This window comes from Poromitra crassiceps (genome assembly GCF_964638095.1).
Source record: "Poromitra crassiceps genome assembly, chromosome: 2".
Lineage (NCBI taxonomy): Eukaryota > Metazoa > Chordata > Actinopteri > Beryciformes > Melamphaidae > Poromitra > Poromitra crassiceps.
Window position 1 is genome coordinate 50198810 of NC_139624.1, and position 16597 is coordinate 50215406.

Genomic DNA, 16597 nt, shown 5'->3' on the forward strand with positions numbered 1-16597 from the left:
GTCACACTCGTGTGTAGCAGTATAATAACTGTATAACACATTTACATTCATGCTGGCCTCTGCCAAGTCACAGCAGTGATGTTTGGGCGCTGGATGTTTTATTGTTTGGCTGTATAAATCACAACACATGCATGTCACTTGGACAAATTGATAAAATGGACTGCCCTCCATGCTCAATACTTGGGAGGCCTGCTCAAATAATCAACAGGCTGTTATGTACATTTTTGTTTTCGATTCATTTTGGGTGCTGTGATGCATGAAGCTGATGTATATGGGGGGGGATTTAACACTGCCAAGCACCTAAAGGGTGTTAAGTCAAGTCAAGTTTATTTGTATAGCCCTGATTCACAAGCATGTCTCAGAGGGCATTACAGAGAATGTCTAGCTAAATCTAGCTGAGCACTTCAATAAATATGATTGAACAATCTTATTCACCTTATTCCTGGACTTACGTTTCCCATGATTCTCAGCGTTTGCTGGTTGTCGACTTCCTGTTTACATTTTTTTCACTAGCAAGGACGTGCGCGCCGCTGTCAAAAAGTGGGAACGTTTGGCTTATTTTATCCGAAATGGCTAAAAATAGTAACGTTGTGTGGTTGCATAGTGGCGATATTTTACAAAAACGAGGTGAATGTCAATTCACTCGTACTGTATGGGCTTATTTTAGCCAAAATTGCTAAAAAAATAGTATGTGGTTGCATAGCGGCAGCTTTGGTTTTGAAGGCTAAACGTCCAAACCGGAACTCTTATTATTTGGTCATGAATGGAGCTTTAGCAGTCTCTCTCTTTCAAGATTCAAGATATTGTCACCCCGTTGTACAATTATGTTGCTGGGGGGCTCCATTACAAGACATAGGTAGGTACAAAGTCACAATAATTATTATGAACTTATGAACTTTCGCTATGAACGGTCCTGGGCGGAAACAGGCAACCGGCAGCTGAAAACAGGGAGGGAGGGTGCCATGGAAGCGCCCACGGTTTCACCAGGAAACTCGTGAATATTAGAGGGTGAGGCGGGAGAGTATGGGGGGGAGAAGGGAGAGAGAGGGGAGAGAGCAGGGGGAGGGAGGGGGGAGAAGAGAGAGAGCAGAACAAACAGGGTATACTGGAGCTAGTCGATACGGTTGAAATCAATATCACGATAGTAACCGTTTCGATACATATCATTATATCTATCTATCTATCTATCATCATCAGTATATAAATGAGAGCTAGGGCTCTGTCTGTCTGGGCTCTGTCTGTTTCTCTGTCTGTCCCACTGTGATGTCATCATCAGTAAATTACTCACACACACAAGGCTATTGTTCAGTGATGATGTCATGAATCCCACTGTGACATAATCAGTGATGTCATAAATCCCACTGATGAAATCCCACTGTGACATCATCAGTGATGTCATAAATCTGAGAGAGACAGACACATGTGCACACACACACACACACACACACACACACACACATAGGCGATTCTAGGCTTTCCAAACAGGGGTTGCACCACCAAGAAGGTAATAGGACTCTGACTGGGGGCTATCAAGGGGGGGCTGTGCTCCCCCTAGACCAGGGGTGGGCAATTATTTTTCATGGGGGGCCACATGAGAAACCAAGATTGTTGCCGGGGGCCGAACAAATATTGTCATGCCGTAACCCAGGAACTTTGATGATAGAGAGGACCACAAAAAAATGTCCTCGCTTAGCTGAGGGCTGGGGGCTGAACGGCGCCGGCGCGAAAACATTTGGGGCATTTGAAGTCAGGTTTAGAGGAATAACTCATTTTAAATTAACAGTTGTGATGTCATCATTCAGTCTTAAACACCAATATTTTATCCTTTTCTCACTCACTCCTATATCACCTTTTTTGACCACCTGCCAATATGGCTGCTAGATTTTAAAGTTACCACCCAATTAGAATTTCCACTAGCCAAAATGTTTTTCTTGAAATAAACCAGAATATGAGTGGGTTAATTTAAGCATAAGTATCAGTAAGTGGCCCGGGATTCTCAAAGCCTGTGTTGAGGGTCATACGAACTAAACTCTTGAAGCAAAAAAAATCCAAAACCAACAAGTTAATCAATTATTTTTACTTCAATGTAGAACCGTCATTTCTTACACATGAGATTACTTTTAGCCTTTTAGTCATAAAGATTATTGAAAGATATTCCATATTCCAGACTGAAATGTTATAACAGAAGTGGAGTATTGGCCAGAATGACATGAACATTTGGACACTTATTCAGCGGGTATCTTGCATGTTGCGTTCAGGTGCACTGTAAAAAAAAAAAAAAAAAATTGCAATTCCAGCGCGGGCCACACAGGTGGCGCTCGCGGGCCGCCAGTTGCCCAGGTCTGCCCTAGACAAAGAAATGTAAATTTTAAAGTAAAATGCATTAATCTGGTGCACTCTGAGAGCAAAATGAAGAGGCTAGTAGATATGATATAACTTGTCGCAGAACATCAATTTTGGTTTATTTGGTAAAAGTGGAACTGTATTCCTTCTGGTTTTCTTCATTGTTCATGATTTTGTGGAAAGTATTCACTAAAGAGTCTATAGTGAATGCTGCTATTAGGTTGTGTTTACTTTTGCTACTAAATCAACATCAGGACATCCAAGCAAGTTCTGACAGAGAGCAATGCCATTGGACCCATTGGTCAAATATATTTGCATATCTCCCAGCATGCATTGTTCCTTCCAAACTTTTGACCACAAAGTAAAGTAACCACATTAAATAAGTGGTAAGTGGAAATAATCATTAGCCTATTCTTAGATAAACATGCAGTTTTGGAACATTCAATAAAGACAAATAAAAAAATAGACTATGACTCCACACCCTAAGTGATACACACATATTATGAGAGTGGTATATATACCCCTCACACTAATATCCGATTCAGTGTAGAATGGTTAGTTCCTTGCTCTGCTCTCCCCTAGAGTGCAATGGACAAACAACCATGTCCAACCCTGTATGCAGCGCGGCCCCAGGCAGGAGGCTGTTTCGCCTCGCCTGTAGGGTGAGCCGGCCCTCATCAACTATCGTTTATATATCAACATAAAATAAAAAATAATCTGGCCACTAGGGGTTGCACGTGCAGTTGGTCGTACAATCACCTATGCACACACACACACACAAAGTCCCAGGTTGTGATGTCATCAGTGATGTCATAAAAACAGTTGTGACATCATCAGTGATGTCATAAGAGTAAGAAGTGGGAGTCTGGCTTCAACCCCCATCTTCAGCCAAGGACAGCTGTATGCGAAGCCGCGCAACGGCCGAGCTGCGTATGCGAGCTGCTAAGCTGCAGGGCCAGCTCGGCCGGGCGAGAGCCGGGCCAGCTCGGCCGGGCGAGAGCCTAAGAATCGAGCGCACAAAATGCCTAGTAGTTCATATAAGCGAAGTCACGATAGTACTGAATTATCACCCAGCCCTAGAGCATACTTGATTTGATTTGATTTGATTTGATTTGACATGTTGATTTGCGAAGGGACAGTGCAAGTTAATGAACAAGACTCCAATGCATTACAGCAATGTATTACAAAAAAGCTTGTAAACAAGCCAGATTATAGCCAAGGCTAGTTTCAATCTGTTGTCCATTAGGAGATGTTACCTGGAATCATAAAACATCTAAAGACATACAAATATTTGATTAAGACAACTATGACAGTAGTGCTAATAGCAAATTAATATAGTACTAGCAGATATAGTAGAATAAAGTATAGAATATAGTACTGCAGACATTCTGACTACTCTAACCTCAAACGGAACTAACTAGAAAACAAAGAATCTAGCTAATCTACAGCCTAGTCTGCCCTGTCCTAACCTACTCTAATCTAATCTAATTTTAGCCTGAACAATATAACAATAAAAAATAGAAGATCTAGCTCAGAGGTTTTCAAAGTGGGAGGCGGGCCTCCCCAGGGGGGCTCCAAACAGTTTCAGGGGAGGCTCAGTGAATGGAAGTGATTTTTTTTACATTAGTTATTATATTAGCTATCAAAAGTTATCAAATCACATAAAATAGTCTAAATGTGTGTGATTTGGTTAAATAGATGGTTGAGAGATACAGTAGTTTTGGAGATTTGTTTGTATAGGAATTTAGTGAAACTAAGCAATGACCATAATTTATTGCAGCAGTATGCTCCTTTGCGTTGTGTGTGTGCCGAAACAAACTGAATAAAGTTTTAAACTTGGCGTCGATAATCAAATGGAAGTATAATAGAGTACCACAGGGATGAGTCCGGAAGACCTGGATGACTTCTGTCTCTTTTTCTTTTTTTTATATCTTATTTTAAATTTGTATGGAACAATAAACGAACAAGACAAACAAACAGGCTCAGACACAGGAAAAGAAAGAAAGAAAAAACATACATCACTGACATTTAGCATAACAACGTGGTGCTACCAGCCACATAAGGTAGCATAAGCATGTGCTTGTAAGAGATACTGTATTGTGCATAGGATCCTACACATGGGAAACCAGTTGGACAAGCCATCCGTTAGCCCTAACCTCAGTCACTAGTCATTCTTAACCTGGTCAAAGTAGGCCAAAAACGGGTCCCAGATAGTTGAAAACCTTTTAAGTGAGTTGGCTCTCAGGAACCTGAGTCTCTCCATCTGTATAACAGAGATCATGTCCATCAACCACACCTGGAAAGAAGGTGAAGAGGACGACTTCCATTCCTTCAGAATGAGTTTTTTGGCAACAGTTCTCCCCTGTGTTAGAGACTGTTGCACAGCTGTAGGGAAGTTCAGAGAAGACTCAGAGCAGCCGAAGATGGCGAGTTCTGCCTCCGGTTGCAGGGTTATTTTGTAGGCCTTAGAGTACCAGTCAAATATTTTGGCCCAGAATCCCATTAGTGAAGGGCAGAACCAGAAGGCATAAGATAAAGTGCCCCCTGAGACCCAACACCTGTCACACAGTGGTGAGACAGAAGGGAAGATCTTGTGTAATTTATGCTTGGAGTAGTGAAGACGGTGAGCAACTTTAAATTGGATCAGCTGGTGCCTGCTATTAACTGAGCAGAGTTGTACGACTTCCGGCTCTTATGTGTAAAAGTCAATAGGATTTTTATGGGGATTTTGGTTAAATGCTAAGGTCTGTGGTTAACAAAAGTTTATTAAACAGCAAACTTTGCATTCAGCCAGATACTCTTCACAAATTAGGACCTCTGTTATGATTTTTGAAGTGTAAATGCGCTACCCCCTCCGCGTTTTTCAGAAATGCTTCAAAAGTCATAAAATTGGTCCTCATTTGTGAAGATTATCTTGCTGAACACGAAGTTCGCTAGCCTGGTAAACCAGCTGGTCACGTGAACTCACATTTCATTTGGTTCTGCGGATAACCTCTCGTCACCAGGCTCTCTCAGAGGGGAGAGAGCCTGGTATGTGTTACTACAGGCAGGAAGACAGAAGAAGACATGCCCCTGTCTTCCTGTGCTGCAGTGTGTTCGTTCCCCCACAGAAATGCAACAGTAGGTATAATATATAAACGAGTTAGAGAAAAAATAAGAAGCATGGACATACCAAACAAAGCGTTTGTTTTTAGCTAACGCTAGTTACTCGCGTCGCCCATATTTTCTAAACGGAACGCAAGAATTGAGCGGAATATTTTTCCTGGAGCACAGCACTTTTCCCATCCAGGCTATTCTGCGGGACCGTCTGGCCTGAAGCTCTCACCCAGTGTTTCGGAGGGGCGGGAGCATGGGTGGGCGTAGTTCCGTTGACAGACAACTCCTTCAGCCAATCAGCATTGGATCTTGTCAAACCCAAATCAACTCGGGAGAAAGGCAAAAACACATTTTCCGCCGAGAAACCCCGCTGCTGCATACTCCTGTACTTGTTTAATTGTTGTTATTGAGTCTATTTCTGCAATAACTGCATTTTATGGCTTATTAAACTCGACAAACATTGACATTACTCCTCGTGGCGGACAGGCAAGGAGGCGGCCATTATTGTTTTGCCAGTGCAGTGCTAGTGGCGTTCCTGATTGGCCAACTTGCGCTGTCAATCACAGGGCACTGAGCGCAGTGGCTGATTGGCTCGTCTGCTTTGCAGTTTCTGCTTAAAGCCCTCCCAGGGCTTGAGGCCAGATGGTCCCGCAGAACCAAATGAAATGTGAGTTCACGTGACCGGCTGGTTTACCAGGCTAAAAGTTCGCTGTTTCATAAACGTTTGCTAACCACAGACCTTATTTAACCGAAATTCCCATACAGAAATCCCATTGACTTTTACACGTAAGAACCAAGAATTGCAGGGATTTCTGGGTAAGCCTACAAAAATATGTCTATAGTCGGCTAATGTTGCAATGCCATTAGCTCATACTAGAATGAGATTTCTGAAAAACTGTAATGAGTTACTGGGCTCGCTAAGTGGAATGTCAATAACAAGTCGTCAATAACCTGAAATAAAGTGACAATCTGTGGGAAATGCTCATCTTTCTTTACGCAGTTCACTATTAACAATAATATAAAATGTAGATTTTTGTGGACAAATAGCGGCGGCTCCCAGTGGCTCTGCTGCCTCTAATTACGTCTATAATGGAAGCCCAAATTAAGTCCATTACATCTCTGTGTTACTTATCACTTCAGCCCTGAGAACAAACAGCTGGAAGCTCCCAGACAAGCCAGCCATCGACCCACAGCTCTGAGTCAGGTCGCATAGGGACACACCAGGACAGCTGTGTGTGCATGCGTGCGTATGTGTGTGTGCATGTGTGTGCATGTTTGAGTGTGTTTACAATATCCTTATTTGTGTAGTTTGTGTATGTTTGAGTGCATGGATGAACTATTATGTGTACAATGATGTGATCGTGGGAATTAAATAGAGAAACACAAATGAGCAATCCACAGTGATTGAGATTAGCAGGAATAATGATGATGATGACGATGATGATGATGATGATGATGGTGCTTTACTCCAGATCCCAGGGCAAGGAGAAAGAGGCAGAGGCTCTGCTGAAGGACTCCATACACTTTGGTCCACATTTCGCAGATGCTTACTCCAGTCTGGCATCACTCTATGCTGAACAGGTAGAGTGATGAGGTCATCTCTGTCTCTCTCTCTTTCTCTCGCAGGATCATGTAAGCTCGTTGAGTTTGACACACTGCCTGGTTTTTAACCTGCGGACACCATGGGCTTTCTGCCGCCTCCTCCCCCTTCACTCCTTTATTTACTCCTACTGTATGTTCTTCTCTATGTTCTGCCAGCTCCTCCCACTTCACTCCTTTATTTACTCCTGTGTTCTTCTCTATGTTCTGCCAGCTCCTCCCACTTCACTCCTTTATTTACTCCTGTGTTCTTCTCTGTTCTGCCAGCTCCTCCCACTTCACTCCTTTATTTACTCCTGTGTTCTTCTCTGTTCTGTCAGCTCCTCCCACTTCACTCCTTTATTTACTCCTGTGTTCCTCTCTATGTTCTGTCAGCTCCTCCCACTTCACTCCTTTATTTACTCCTGTGTTCCTCTCTAGCCGTTTTCCCACATGCATACCGGAAAATTACCTCTAAGTCAATATCGGACATTTCCCTGAATTTCCCTTCACACCTTAGCGCTCGCATGTGGGAATCTAGTCGTCAAATCGCCGGTATGTTGGGGGGCGGGGGGAGGGGGGAGCTTATTTGGGGGGTCAGCAAAACTTGCCACACAATAAAATCACACTCGTTTGACTCAAGAGCAGCGTCAAGCCAGCGTAATAAACACAGCCGATTTCCCCCCTCCCCTCTGCTCGAGAGAGGGGAGCAGCCACACAGGACAGACACAGCGAGAATGGCAGAGGCTTGGGGGAGCTTATTTGGGGGGTCGGCAAAACTTGCCACACAATAAAATCACACTCGTTTGACTCAAGAGCAGCGTCAAGCCAGCGTAAAATAAACACAGCCGATTTCCCCCCTCCCCTCTGCTCGAGAGAGGGGAGCAGCCACACAGGACAGACACAGCGAGAATGGCAGAGGCTTGCAAGCTGCCCAGCCCAACGCTTGTATGTATGTAGAGAAAGCAAATGCATGAAGCGAAATGTGGAAGTAGTTTGCTTTGATGTGCGCGAATGATTAGATGATGCACGCTGGAAGTGAACGTTAAGCAACGTGTGTACACCTCGCCCACATGAGAGAAGGACCGGTGTCGCGGAAAATGACTGGATCCGTTTCTCACTTGTATCCGCTATAGCGCATACCGCTCTTCTGACTGGCTCGAAACTGGTGAAATCTCCGCGACGACGGGGTCGCGCTTATACCGGCACAACGACTTTCACACATGCAGGCATTAGACCACGTTCCGGTCATTTTGCGGTACAAAGCGCATGTGGGAAAAGGGCTTCTATGTTCTGCCACCTCCTCCCACTTCACTCCTTTATTTACTCCTGTGTTCTTCTCTGTTCTGCCAGCTCCTCCCACTTCACTCCTTTATTTACTCCTGTGTTCCTCTCTATGTTCTGCCACCTCCTCCCACTTCACTCCTTTATTTACTCCTGTGTTCTTCTCTGTTCTGCCAGCTCCTCCCACTTCACTCCTTTATTTACTCCTGTGTTCCTCTCTATGTTCTGCCACCTCCTCCCACTTCACTCCTTTATTTACTCATGTGTTCTTCTCTGTTCTGCCAGCTCCTCCCACTTCACTCCTTTATTTACTCCTGTGTTCTTCTCTATGTTCTGTCAGCTCCTCCCACTTCACTCCTTTATTTACTCCTGTGTTCCTCTCTATGTTCTGTCAGCTCCTCCCACTTCACTCCTTTATTTACTCCTGTGTTCCTCTCTATGTTCTGTCAGCTCCTCCCACTTCACTCCTTTATTTACTCCTGTGTTCTTCTCTGTTCTGCCAGCTCCTCCCACTTCACTCCTTTATTTACTCCTGTGTTCTTCTCTGTTCTGTCAGCTCCTCCCACTTCACTCCTTTATTTACTCCTGTGTTCCTCTCTATGTTCTGTCAGCTCCTCCCACTTCACTCCTTTATTTACTCCTGTGTTCCTCTCTATGTTCTGTCAGCTCCTCCCACTTCACTCCTTTATTTACTCCTGTGTTCCTCTCTAGCCGTTTTCCCACATGCATACCGGAAAATTACCTCTAAGTCAATATCGGACATTTCCCTGAATTTCCCTTCACACCTTAGCGCTCGCATGTGGGAATCTAGTCGTCAAATCGCCGGTATGTTGGGGGGCGGGGGGAGGGGGGAGCTTATTTGGGGGGTCAGCAAAACTTGCCACACAATAAAATCACACTCGTTTGACTCAAGAGCAGCGTCAAGCCAGCGTAATAAACACAGCCGATTTCCCCCCTCCCCTCTGCTCGAGAGAGGGGAGCAGCCACACAGGACAGACACAGTGAGAATGGCAGAGGCTTGGGGGAGCTTATTTGGGGGGTCGGCAAAACTTGCCACACAATAAAATCACACTCGTTTGACTCAAGAGCAGCGTCAAGCCAGCGTAAAATAAACACAGCCGATTTCCCCCCTCCCCTCTGCTCGAGAGAGGGGAGCAGCCACACAGGACAGACACAGCGAGAATGGCAGAGGCTTGCAAGCTGCCCAGCCCAACGCTTGTATGTATGTAGAGAAAGCAAATGCATGAAGCGAAATGTGGAAGTAGTTTGCTTTGATGTGCGCGAATGATTAGATGATGCACGCTGGAAGTGAACGTTAAGCAACGTGTGTACACCTCGCCCACATGAGAGAAGGACCGGTGTCGCGGAAAATGACTGGATCCGTTTCTCACTTGTATCCGCTATAGCGCATACCGCTCTTCTGACTGGCTCGAAACTGGTGAAATCTCCGCGACGACGGGGTCGCGCTTATACCGGCACAACGACTTTCACACATGCAGGCATTAGACCACGTTCCGGTCATTTTGCGGTACAAAGCGCATGTGGGAAAAGGGCTTCTATGTTCTGCCACCTCCTCCCACTTCACTCCTTTATTTACTCCTGTGTTCTTCTCTGTTCTGCCAGCTCCTCCCACTTCACTCCTTTATTTACTCCTGTGTTCCTCTCTATGTTCTGCCACCTCCTCCCACTTCACTCCTTTATTTACTCCTGTGTTCTTCTCTGTTCTGCCAGCTCCTCCCACTTCACTCCTTTATTTACTCCTGTGTTCCTCTCTATGTTCTGCCACCTCCTCCCACTTCACTCCTTTATTTACTCATGTGTTCTTCTCTGTTCTGCCAGCTCCTCCCACTTCACTCCTTTATTTACTCCTGTGTTCTTCTCTATGTTCTGTCAGCTCCTCCCACTTCACTCCTTTATTTACTCCTGTGTTCCTCTCTATGTTCTGTCAGCTCCTCCCACTTCACTCCTTTATTTACTCCTGTGTTCCTCTCTATGTTCTGTCAGCTCCTCCCACTTCACTCCTTTATTTACTCCTGTGTTCTTCTCTGTTCTGCCAGCTCCTCCCACTTCACTCCTTTATTTACTCCTGTGTTCTTCTCTGTTCTGTCAGCTCCTCCCACTTCACTCCTTTATTTACTCCTGTGTTCCTCTCTATGTTCTGTCAGCTCCTCCCACTTCACTCCTTTATTTACTCCTGTGTTCCTCTCTATGTTCTGTCAGCTCCTCCCACTTCACTCCTTTATTTACTCCTGTGTTCCTCTCTATGTTCTGCCACCTCCTCCCACTTCACTCCTTTATTTACTCCTCTATTCTTCTCTATGTTCTGCTGCAGAAGCGATTTCCCGAAGCCAATGACGTGTATCTGCAAGGTATTGAGAACTGTCCCGACAGCTCCGACCTGCACAACAACTATGGAGTGTTTCTGGTTGACACAGGTGAGACGAAGCCTCCAGAGACAGACGTTTTCATTAAAGCTGGAGTAGTCTTGCAGTGCCAGCCGTTAATGATATCTACGTCTGGAGCACAACTCTCAAAAGTGGTTAACGCCGGTCCCCAAGCCAAAAAAATCCGTGACAGTCATATGAATTGACCAACCAGGGATCTCGTGGGCGGTGCATTCGGAATGTGTGTATCAGCTAAATCGAATCCGCCACAACTGCAACAAACACGTCCTTGAGAGCATCTACGCCGCGGACGTGGCACACTTTCTGTAACGCAGCAATTCAATTATCTTGCCCACTCATTCTTCCTGCAAGACAGCCTATCGCTCCTTTTATCACTTCTCTCTTCACGGTGTTCCCGAACGTGTTTCCTTGCCGGACTGTAATATGGGAGGCACGCTATATGACGCGGTGTGTATTAGGGGTGGGGGAAAAAATCGATTCACCTAAGTATCGCGATTTTTAATGTCACGATTTTTTGGATCGATCTTTTATTCCAGAATCGATAATCGCAAATTTAAAAAAAAAAAATTTTTTTTTTTTTTTTTTGGGTGCTTGCAGTCAGGCCACTCACTGAACAGCAGACCAGGCGCCGCCTACTGGTTTACTAGTGGTTTTATTACTTTATTAGTTAGTCTGAAGTAATAATTACACTTCAGGGTTAAAGTGGGTGCATCTCATTGTAAAATTGGACTTCAAACGGCCCAAATCTGGCTTCAAACGGCCCAAATTTCACGCGCGTTGGCCCATATCACCCTGGCCTGCTTGGTATCTAATGCCCGGCCTGAATTATGATCCCAGTCCGCCCCTGTTTTTAACTATATCGCCCAGCCCTACTCATGATATATAATATACAGTCTCTAGTGTATGATTCAACTTTTCCCATGTTCTAATCTAGTGTAAAAAAGCAAACAAACTGAAAAAAGAAAAGAAAAAAATAAACAAAAATCGCAATAAATCGTAATATCGAATCGCAATAATCGTAGAATCGCAATACTTAAGAATCGCAATATAAATCGAATCGGCACCCAAGAATCGTGATAGTATCGAATCGGGAGATAAGTGAATCGCCACAGCCCTAGTGTGTATAACGTTAGGGTTGTGCTACAACCCAGGTTTTACGAGTGAGAACGAGAGCTCTCACTAGTGCCTTAAACGCTGCAACGCAGCCCTATGGAAGACTGTTATTTTGCTCCAAAATTACTTTTCATTAAAACCTGACCACCCACCCGTAGGTGGCGTGGTACCCCCTGGGACTGACACGGATCCACGTGACTACGTCACGTCCTGCCAGTCCAGGGAAATCACTCTAATTTCTTCCAGCCCGCTGAGATCCGACGCACCCCGTGACGCATCGACACAGCAAGGCTGGGTAGTGAGAGCTCTCGTTCTCACTCGTAAAACCTGGGTTGTAGCACAACCCTAACGTTTTACTTCGTTTCGAACTCAAGCTCTCACTAGTGCCTCCATTCAACCGACCTTGCTGCCGGGAGCACCCCACAGGGCGACCCGAACGGCACCGGTGAACCACGGCCATATGGCAACGTTTATGCCTAACCGTCTGACATATTAGAGTGGCAACGATACTACTTTCTTGCCACCGACAGCACCGCGTGCGCGACCTGCGCACCGGACACGTCGAGACTGTAGTACCTGACAAAAGTGTGATGAGAGGACCATGAGGCCGCGGCACACATGTCCTCCACCGACACACCGCGCAACAACGCAGAGGATGTCGCAACACCTTGCGTAGAAAGCGCCTTGATACCCTCCTGGGGAACCTTGCCCACGGCAGAGTATGCCAACGCGATCGCCTCCACTATCCAGTGTGATAAGCGATCCTTGGAAAGGGGCCCACCCTGGGCCCTTTGCCCAAAGCAAACCAACAGCTGATCTGTAATGCGTAAAGAACGCGTCCTGGCCACATAGGCCGAGAGCGCCCTTACGGGGCACAGCATGAGCAAACGTCTCTCCTCGCCCGTCTCTAACTGAACGGCGGGGGACAGAATGCTGATAAGTCTATGACCATAGACCTAAAGCTGACATCAATAATCTTAGGTTGGTAAGCCGGGTTAGGTTGCAACGTAACCCTGCGCCCATCATTACCACACAGGCCTGCTGCCCCGAGAGGGCAATCAGGTCACCAACTCTCTTTCCTGACGACAAGGCCAGCAGCAGCGCGGTCTCTAAAGACAGAACCCTTAAATCGGCGGAGTCCAAGGGCTCAAACGGATGACCCGTTAGCCCGTCCAGCACCGTAACCAGGTCCGATTTGGGGGGAAAAACGCACCGCGACGGCGGGCGCAGTTTACGCGCCCCCTTCATGAGGTGCAAGACCAAAGGGTACGCCCCCACGGGGCTCCCTTCAATTCCCCTATGGCAAGCAGAATCGCGGCTACGTACACCTTAAACGACTGCGGGGACTGACCCGCGTCAAGCAGGCTCTGAAGGAGACGGAGAACTGGTCGCACACTGCAGTTCACTGGATCCACGCCCTTACTTGCTGCATAGTGCATCCCACATTATCAGGCAAACCCTGGGCTAGCAACTGGTCCGGTTCAGGAGCCAGACCGCTAGCTTCCACCTGCCTGGGGAGGGGTGGAACACCTCCCCCTCCGCCTGGGATAGGAGATCGGCCCGTACCGGCAATGCCCAGGGCGGATCTTGCGCCAGGGAGACCAGGTCCGCAAACCATGTCTGCCTGTGCCAAACAGACTAAAACGAGCCGGAGGCGCTGTTCCCTCACCCTGTCCAACACATGACGGATCAGGGGGGGTCGGGGGAAACGCATAGAGCCCCTCCCTCGGCCACGCGTGCGCTTTTAGCGCGTCATGACCTAACGGGGGCTGTCCTCCTGGATCGAGAACCACAGTGGGCAGTGTGTCGCGCGCCGCGATGCGAGAGATCGACGCAGGCGCGACCAACCCTGGCCCAAACCTGTTCCATCACCCGAGGGTGGAGGCACCACTCCGTATAACGGGGATTGCCTCGAGACAGCAGGCCGGTCGTAACTCCGCCGTCCCGGCAGATAGACCGCTGACACTGAAAGGAGACGGGGATACACCCACAGGTGAATCCCCGCTATGGTTCAGCGCCCCCGACCGCACACCGCCCTGTTTGTTCAGGTGGGCGATCGCTGCCCTATTGTCCGAGCGAATCAGCACATGGTGCCCATGTGTGAGCCGCTGGAAGTGTTACCTCCGCATGCCGGGGGGACTGCGGAGGCAACGTTCTCTTTCGAGTCTGGCCGCACGCGGACTTGTCCGGCAGTGCGGTCCCCAAGAGAGCTCCCAACCAACGATGGGCCCATGGCGCCATTGATGGTGGGCTTGTCCTGAGGCAGAGCCCGGCGAATCGCCTTCAGCTCTAGCACGTTTATGTGGCGAAGCTCCTGAGCCTCCCACCGGCCGTTCGCCGAAAAATGCCCGCAAATCGCACCCCCTCCCCAGAGGGAGGCGTCTGTGCGAATCACCATCCTGAGCGGGACAGGGCCCCACCAAGTACCTCTCGAGAGGTAACGGGGGTCCGCCCATATAGCCATCGCCCGCCAGGCCTGACCTGTCAGAGGAACCCTGCGATGAAGGTCCCCGGCCGAGTCCAGGCGAAGCCTGAGAACCATATTTGGACCACGAGGGCATGTGTAGCCTCCCTAGCGGGAGCACATGCAGTGCTGAGGCCATCAGGCCCAACATCACTGTGCACTGATGCACTGACACCGAGGGCACAGACCTAACGTCCTTGGCTTGCTGTCCGAACCGTGCGAGCCTGTCGCTCTGGCGAAAGGCTCGCAGGAAGTATAGCTCGAGCCCCAGGAAGGTCGCCGCCTGCGCTGGGACGAGGCAACTCTTCTGCCGGTTCACCAAAAAACCCTAAGGTTTGCCGGTGATCGGTCACCACCTTGGTATGTTTCGCGGCACCGACCCTCGAGTCGGCCGCTAAGAGAACGACGTTGAGATATAGGAAGACGCGGATCCCCCTCGCGCGGAGGGGAGCCACGGCTGCCTCCACGCACACCGTGAGGGTTCGCGGGCTCAAAGACATGCCGAATGGCAAGCCACAGAACTCGTAAGCCTTCCCCAGGAAGGAGAACCTCAGGTATTTCCTGTGTCTCCTGACCATGTGGACATGGAAGACCGCACCTTCCAGATCCCTGGAAGTAAGAAATCCCCCTGTCTCAACTTGAACAGGCGGGGAAGAGAGCATTCGGGACGGGACTTCCTCAGCGTCTTGTTTTTGAGACGCCGAAGGTCCAATTTTGGACGCATGGAGCCGTCCATGGCCTCCTCCTCCACGGCCAGATCGGGGGTCCCGTCGAACGTGGGTGGGCAAACTGTAGCGCGTATCCCCTCTGGAGGGTGCGCCGTAATGGGGACGGGGGAACATAGATGCTCCCAGGCATCGAGCCTGTTGGACAAGATGGTCTCTTGTGGCCAACGGAGCGGAACCCGTTCCACCACTCGGATCATACTCTCTCCCTCAATGTCCCCATAGGAGACAGTGAACGGTCATCAAAAGCAGAGAGCATATGAACTGAATCAAGTCTCTCTGCCCGCTTCGCGCTCAGAAAAAAGTATCACCGTCTCATCATCGTGGATAGCGAGACTGAACATTTTTAGAAACACATTTCTCAAGTTAGAAACTATAGAAATGATCCCTGAAATATAGTCATGAGCATATTGCTGGGCCCCGGGACCTTTCGATCCGGTGCCCTGATGGGGGGGCGGGACGTGAGAGGCTACGCCCCCCCCGCCGCATGGACAGTTCCGTAGAAGCTGTGCATGCTGGGGGAGAACTTCTTACGCAAGCTCCGCCTACTGACGCGCTGTTGTACCGAAGTAACCCCCCCCCCCCCCCCTGCCATGCGCCTTTCGCAGGCTGGGGGGACTGCGGAGGTAACGTTCTCTCTCGAGACGCACGTGGACTTGTCCGACAGTGCGGCCCCCAGGCGAGCTCCCGACCAGCAATGAGCTGTTGGCGCCATTGATGGTGGGCTGTCCTAGGAGCCTCTAGCTGAGGCCAGGCCGTAGCCATGGACCAAGGCGAGCCTTGATGCTGGGTATGAGACCCTGGGCGAGCTCCCGACCGAACTCGGGTCATGGGCACCGAGGACGGTGGGTCCAAAGCTACAAGCCGCAGGCTGGACCTAAGCCCAGCCTTGGTGAGCCAACCGGTGGGCTTGCCTGCTGCCAACCGAGGCCAGGCCGTGGCCATGGACCAAGGTGCGCTGTGCCCCCAGCCAGGCTCCCTGCACTTGCAGGGGGCGCCCCAACAAGGGAGTGCGACCCATGGAGAGCTCCCAACCACCCCGGGCCTTGGGCACCAAGGGCGGTGGGCTTGTCCTTAGAGCTACAAGCCAAAGGCTGGCACTGAGCCCAGACCTTGGCGAGCTGTACGCCCTGCTGGACGCGTAGCGCCAGCAAGGAGCAGTATGTCTATTGTAGCGGAGGTATCTCGCGCCCAATGTACTTAGCACACAGGTACTAACTGCACGGGTGCACGCCAGTTATCTGCAAAATGCTATCGTTCTGTGCTAAACAGTACTAATATTGCTATCTGCACCTATGCAAGGCACGCTAGCTTTAACACTTCTTTGAGAGCGGACCTTGGTCAGCTCTAAAGAGCTTAGCTGCGGACAAAACCGAAGGTTCAAGGCGCCTGTGCAGCGTGCTCGTGCCCAAGGCCGAACACGCACTTAACGTGCCGATTCATACTCGGCCAAGTAGTTTTACACACGGCCCCTCCCCTCCCTGACCTTCCCTGCTCAGTAGCAAGAGAAGCAGGAAGCTAACCACTAATAGCAAGCTCCCGCAGGGCGCACCCTATTAGCGGGAGTACTGCTTAAGCAAGCTAGCGAG

The 16597-nt window shown here is 48.7% G+C and overlaps 1 protein-coding gene across 1 annotated transcript in view; it reads left to right on the forward strand.

Moving 5' to 3' along the window:
* Positions 1 to 16597, forward strand: part of tmtc1 (transmembrane O-mannosyltransferase targeting cadherins 1) — a 270267-nt gene that overhangs the window by 228326 nt on the left and 25344 nt on the right. The window contains exons 11-12 of the mRNA XM_083662385.1: positions 6912 to 7020; positions 10634 to 10736. Of these exons, the coding sequence (XP_083518511.1) occupies positions 6912 to 7020; positions 10634 to 10736 (212 nt within the window). The remainder of the gene's footprint in view (positions 1 to 6911; positions 7021 to 10633; positions 10737 to 16597) is intronic.